Below are 5,351 nucleotides of genomic sequence, written 5' to 3'. Positions count from 1 at the left end.
TTTTAACATTTAATCTTAAGGCAAGAATCGTTATTTTAGCCAAAATAAATGGAAAAATTAGATTATACTGAGCTCATCCACAGGATTATATGATCGTTAATCTCTTAGGGCTCCGTGTTTTACAGTGCTCCAGGGAAAAACTTGGACTAGACCAGGAAAGAACAACAAAAACATGGCACAAATGTAGTGAACTCATCTAAAGTCTGTTGCACTGCGGACGCTTCGAGATCTCACAGCCCCGCCCACAGCCAGAGGCCCCGCCCTGAGACCTCATTAGGAATGCTGGGAAATGTAGTCCTCCTGGAAATATTTAATTCTTATAGTTCTATCACAGTAACATTGCGTTTATTTCCCAACTAGTGGTCAACATAGGCAATGACATCTTAACATAAATACTCCGACTGCAGCAGTAGTTATTATGGGATGGCGTCTGCCTGCTTCTAGTACAAATTGGCTTAAATCACGTGACAAAATAATCATTATTACTTATTACAGTCTTAAAGTTAGTGCTTCTATGTACAACAATAATAACACCAGTCAGAGTGTTGAACAGCGCCCCCATCAGGACACCTGCCTCACCTGGTGTCACAGCTCTATAAATAGGTAGTGTGCATCACTGTACAGCGACTCCATGCGGCCGTCTGACCTGCAGAGGCAGACGGACCTGTTTGATGAGCCGTTGGTGCTGCGTCCACACACACACACACACACACACACACACACACGGCGGCTTCTGATTGGAGGACAGGTGTGCAGGATTCCCGGTTTGCTGGGTCCTCAGTCAGATGATCCTGTTAGTGTCTCTGATCTCTGCATCCAGCAGGAATTACATCATCAACATTCCAGCTGAAGTTATTTAATCCTGAGGATTAATGTTGCTCACTGATCTGGGTCCTCCAGGATCCGACCGGTTCGCTAGAAAAGTTCCGACTGGGGATCAGAACGAACGAAACCTGCAGACGACTCCAGGTCCTGAACCCGATCGTTTTGGGTCAACCTGGCAGAGAACAGCAGCGGCATCAACGCTGCCCCCTGCTGGACGCCCGTATTTACACACGTCCACATCAGCTCTGCCCCGGTCTCTGTGCAACTCAGCGGGTCGGAACCAACAGAGGAGATATCTGGATCAGCAACACGACTCGTCAGGAACGTCTGGGTTCCTGATGATGTCAAGGCTTCTGAGCCACGAGGGATCGACGGTCTGAGGACCGGGCCTCCTGAGGTTCTGATGAACATCGCCTTCAGTTGGACCAGACCGTCGGGTTCTCATCTCCGGTCCCTCAGGGCCAACTGCCTGCTGTCTCTGGAGGAGCTGCAGCTCCAGGACGCTCCTCAGAGCTCAGTAGATGGGTGGTGTTCCTGTGGTGTGAAGCGCCTGGTGGAGCGTCCTGGAGCGCCGCTTCCTCGGACCGCTCGGAGACGGCTGCTGACTCCCAGGAGCTGCTGAGCGCCACGTGGCCCCTCTGTGACGCCACCTGGTGGCTCCTGGGAAGGCCGCAGGCGGACGTCTCAGGAGAAGGACAGGTTAGAGCCGTTGGAGATGTGGGAGGTGACAGAGGTGCTCCGGCTGAGCCCCCCGTCGCCGGCGACGCCCCCACCAGGGCCTCCGGACGCCGTGCGCCTCAGCGGCTGGGGGCTGTTCCTGAGGGTCAGGCCGGGGCCGCGGACGCCCAGGCCGCCGCCGTAGCCGCCCTGCGAGGAGGAAGAGGAGGAGGCAGAGGAGGCGGGGGAGGAGCAAGAGAAGGAGATGGGGGGAGGCGCGGCGGGAGGCAGCACGGCCAGCGACTGTGAGGAGGCGTGGTAGGAGAGCTGCTGGAGGCCCCGGGCATGCTGGGAGTAATGGCCACCGGAGGGCCACTCCCGGGCCTGGCGCTCCCGGCCGTCGCGCTCGTCGCGGTACAGCTGCGGCGTGCTCTGGTGGTGATGGTACAGCTGCTGCTGGTGGTGAGAGGGGGCACGGGCTCTCGGCTCGGGCCGACCGAAGCCGGCGCCGTGGTTCTGGCCGCGCCAGGCCGGGCCGGCCGGCGAGTTCTGGAGGCCGTGGCTCCAGTGGCCGCCGGAGCGCGGGACGGGCCGGGCTGGCCAGCCTCCGGGTCCGGCGGCCGGGCCTGGCGGCGGGTAGCCGTCGGCGGCGCCCAGCGCCATGCCGCTGAAGCCCAGCCGCAGGCTCTCCGAGTCGAACGCCTCCACCTCCCGGGCCTGGCGCTCCAGCAGTGTCCGGATCCGCTCCGACCGCTCCGCCTGCAGCGCCACCATCTCCTCCTCGATCTGTGGGGAGAGGTTGGTCAGAATGGGTCAGAACCGGGTCAGTAAGGGGTCAGGACGGGTCGGAGCCGTACCCTCTGCTCCAGCAGCGCGCGGCGCAGCGCCACCCGCGCCTCCAGCTCCTGCGCCTCGCGGTCGTGCGTCCCGTCCGTGTGGATCTTGATCTTGCTCTGGTAGGCGTTGAGCAGCTCCAGCTCCTGCTGCAGCTGCAGCCGCAGCGCCTGCTGCTCTGCCTCCTGCGTCTCGTCCAGCCGCAGCTGCAAGGACAAATGCCGGGTCAGAACCTGCAGGTTCGGCTAGGGGGCGATACGGCGGCCCAAATGGATTTGTGTTAAAAAATGTGAATTTGAAAATTTTATGAGAATTTGGTTATTGGCATGTGATAAAATACAATCATTTAAAATTTAGCATTTCTCACAACTATAAACCACTGCTGCTTTTCCATAAAAACCATTTAAAACAAACACTCAGCCTGGCAGGGGTAATTGAAGCCTGGGGGCCTGCCAGGCTGAACCTGGATCAGGACAGGTCAGAAGCAGCTCCCGGGTCAGAACCAGTCACAAGCGGCTTGCCTTGCTGACGGCCTGCGTGGACAGCATGTCGTTGACCGAGTGGTCGTACTGCTCGGCCAGGATGGCCAGCTTCCGGGTCTGCTCGTCCTTCAGCCGCTTCAGAACCAGCTTGTGTTCGGACCGGGGCGTGGTCTCCAGCAGGTGGTTCCGGAGCGCCTTGTACTGCCGGGTCTGGATCTTGCAGGTCTCCTGGAACTGCCTCTTGATCTGGACCTCTTTGGACTGAAATGAACACAGACGGGTTAGAATCGCTCTGGGGCCCGGCCCGGCCCATGGTTCTGACCCGGCTACCTTGAGGCTCTTGGGCTGCTGCCGGACCTCCACGGCGTGTTTCTGCCGCAGTTCGTCCTCGCGCCGCTTGTTGTACTCCATCTGGTTGGTGAGCTCTGTCTGGTGCTGGGTCCGGATCAGCTCGGCCCGGGTTCTCTGGACCGAGCCGAGCTGCCGGAACTCCAGCTCCTGGGTGGATTCGTGGTGCCGCAGCAGCATTGCGCACTCCAGGTCCTTCTGGATCTGCTTCTTGTTCAGCTCCTGGGGCGACAGCAGGGTTAGGGAGGCAGCGGGTCCGGATCGGGTTCTGCAGCGGTTCTGGAGCGGCCCTACCTCTCGCAGCAGGTCCTGCTCCAGGTTGTGGCGAGCCAGCAGCATCTTCCTCTTGTACTGGCGGCACTGCAGGTCATAATACTGCCTCTGGCGCCGCAGCAGGCCGGCCTCCTCCTCCGCCATCAGCTGCTGCATCACCTCCTTCTGCTGGATCAGCCACTCCTGCTTCTCCCTCTTGGGGGTCGACTGGTTCTCACTCAGCTCCTGGGGAGGGGGGCAAACCCGGATCAGGACCAGATCAGAAACTGAGCCGGATCAGGGACTGAGCCGGATCAGGACCGGATCAGGGACTGAGCCAGGATCAGGACCGGGACTGAGCCGGATCAGGGCCAGGACCGGATCAGAGACTGAGCCGGATCAGGGCCAGGACCGGATCAGAGACTGAGCCGGATCAGGGCCAGGACCGGATCAGGGACTGAGCCGGATCAGGACCGGATCAGAGACTGAGCCGGATCAGGGGCTGGGCCGTCTCTTGATCCTCATCCGGCTCCGGGTCTTACCTCCTTCAGCAGCTCCTTGCGGTGGCGGTACTGGCGCTTCTGGGAGTCCAGCAGACAGTTGAGCTCCTTCTTCTGCTGGCCCAGGATCTGCTGCTGGAACTTCTTCTCCTCGGCCAGAGCGGCTTTGACCTGCAGGGTGCGGAGAGCGGAGACGTCAGGCGCCGGGAGCGGCAGCGGGAGCGGACGAGCGGCCGAAGCGGACCTCTTTCTCCAGGACGGCCTGGTTCTTGCGGGCCAGCTTGTCGAGCTCGGCGGAGAAGCCGGTCCTCTGGGCGTCCAGCTCCTTGTCCAGCTTCAGCTGGTGCTCGTCCATCTCGGCCTTCAGCTTGTTCTCCAGGCCCAGCAGCTGCTTCTGGTGCAGCTGCCGCATGCGCTTGTAGCCGGACATCTGGTCCCGCAGCGCCGAGCCCTGCTCGTGCTCCTGGATCTGACGGGTCACCTGCGGGACGGCGACACGTCACATACACCTGGAAACGGGCCGGTACCCGTCCCTTCTGGAACCTACCAGGGAGGCGGTCCGGATGGTGGCGAAGTGGTCCCGGTTCCGGTAGAAGGCCCGGCGGCGCCCGGCGGACGGGGCCTGCGGCTGCTCCAGCTCCGGCTGGTACGGGTCGTCGTAGATGTTGTCCTGACCCTGCAGAGGAAGGAGGGGTTAGAGAGGGTCCGGTCTGGTCCGGACCCGACCCGGGCCCTGGGCTCACCGTGGGGCGGTGGATGATGGAGCTGTTGGAGGTGACGGTGTTCTCGCCCTCCTGCAGGATGGCCATGTCGCCGCTGCTGTCGTCGGAGGCGTCCGCCAGGCTGTTGACGGAGCTGGACTGGGAGCTGGCCGAGATGGACATACTGGGAACGGACTGGGAGCTCTCCATGCTGTTCACCGTGCCGCCCTGCAGCAGGTAGGGCTCCGCCTCCTAACAGACACACACCATGAGGGCGGCACAGCAACCCGACCCGGTTCTTGTGCCTCAGAACTAGGGCTGTATAATTAAATCGATTCTACGATATTTATCGATTTTTCATCCATGAGTATCGATACGTTAAACCAGAGGGGCCCATAGGGTCATAGGTCGTTTGTGACGGCTTGGCAGCCAGACTCCGCCTCCCTCAGTCCCACTTTCAACCTGTGCTTAAAGAGCACATTATAAACTACACACCAGTTTTTAAATTGCGTTAATAGGCCAAGTAAAATATCAAAAACCGGCTTTTCCGGTTATGTGACAGGAAATGAGCTTCCAAAGGCAAAAACGCAACATCAGATTATTTTGTTATTGGAAATCTATCTCACATCTCCAACAAATAATTATGTATTTTGTTGCTAAGAAACAAAGTAAAGCTGCTCAAGTAACAGTGAAAAAGAAGCGGATCGGAGCAGCGGCAAAAGCAGAGAGTTCGCGAAATTAACGCAAAGTTT

At 59.3% G+C, this 5,351-nt stretch overlaps 1 protein-coding gene across 1 annotated transcript; it reads right to left on the bottom strand.

The window, feature by feature from the left end:
- Positions 1-295: 295 nt before the first annotated feature.
- LOC106943159 (serine/threonine-protein kinase TAO2-like) lies at positions 296-4,851 on the bottom strand (the record flags this gene model as incomplete). The annotated part of the gene is made up of 9 exons (XM_015026507.1): positions 296-2,268; positions 2,340-2,522; positions 2,838-3,059; positions 3,129-3,368; positions 3,441-3,644; positions 3,941-4,069; positions 4,143-4,379; positions 4,446-4,574; positions 4,642-4,851. Coding segments are annotated over 9 exons (2,313 nt in total), but the record flags the coding sequence as incomplete, so codon positions are not given.
- Between the last annotated feature and the right edge of the window lie 500 nt (positions 4,852-5,351).

Source organism: Poecilia latipinna, unplaced genomic scaffold (genome assembly GCF_001443285.1).
Source record: "Poecilia latipinna isolate Pla-1442-1.1 unplaced genomic scaffold, P_latipinna-1.0 Scaffold4933, whole genome shotgun sequence".
Taxonomy (NCBI): Eukaryota; Metazoa; Chordata; class Actinopteri; order Cyprinodontiformes; family Poeciliidae; genus Poecilia; species Poecilia latipinna.
This window is presented reverse-complemented; position numbering and strand designations above follow the sequence as displayed.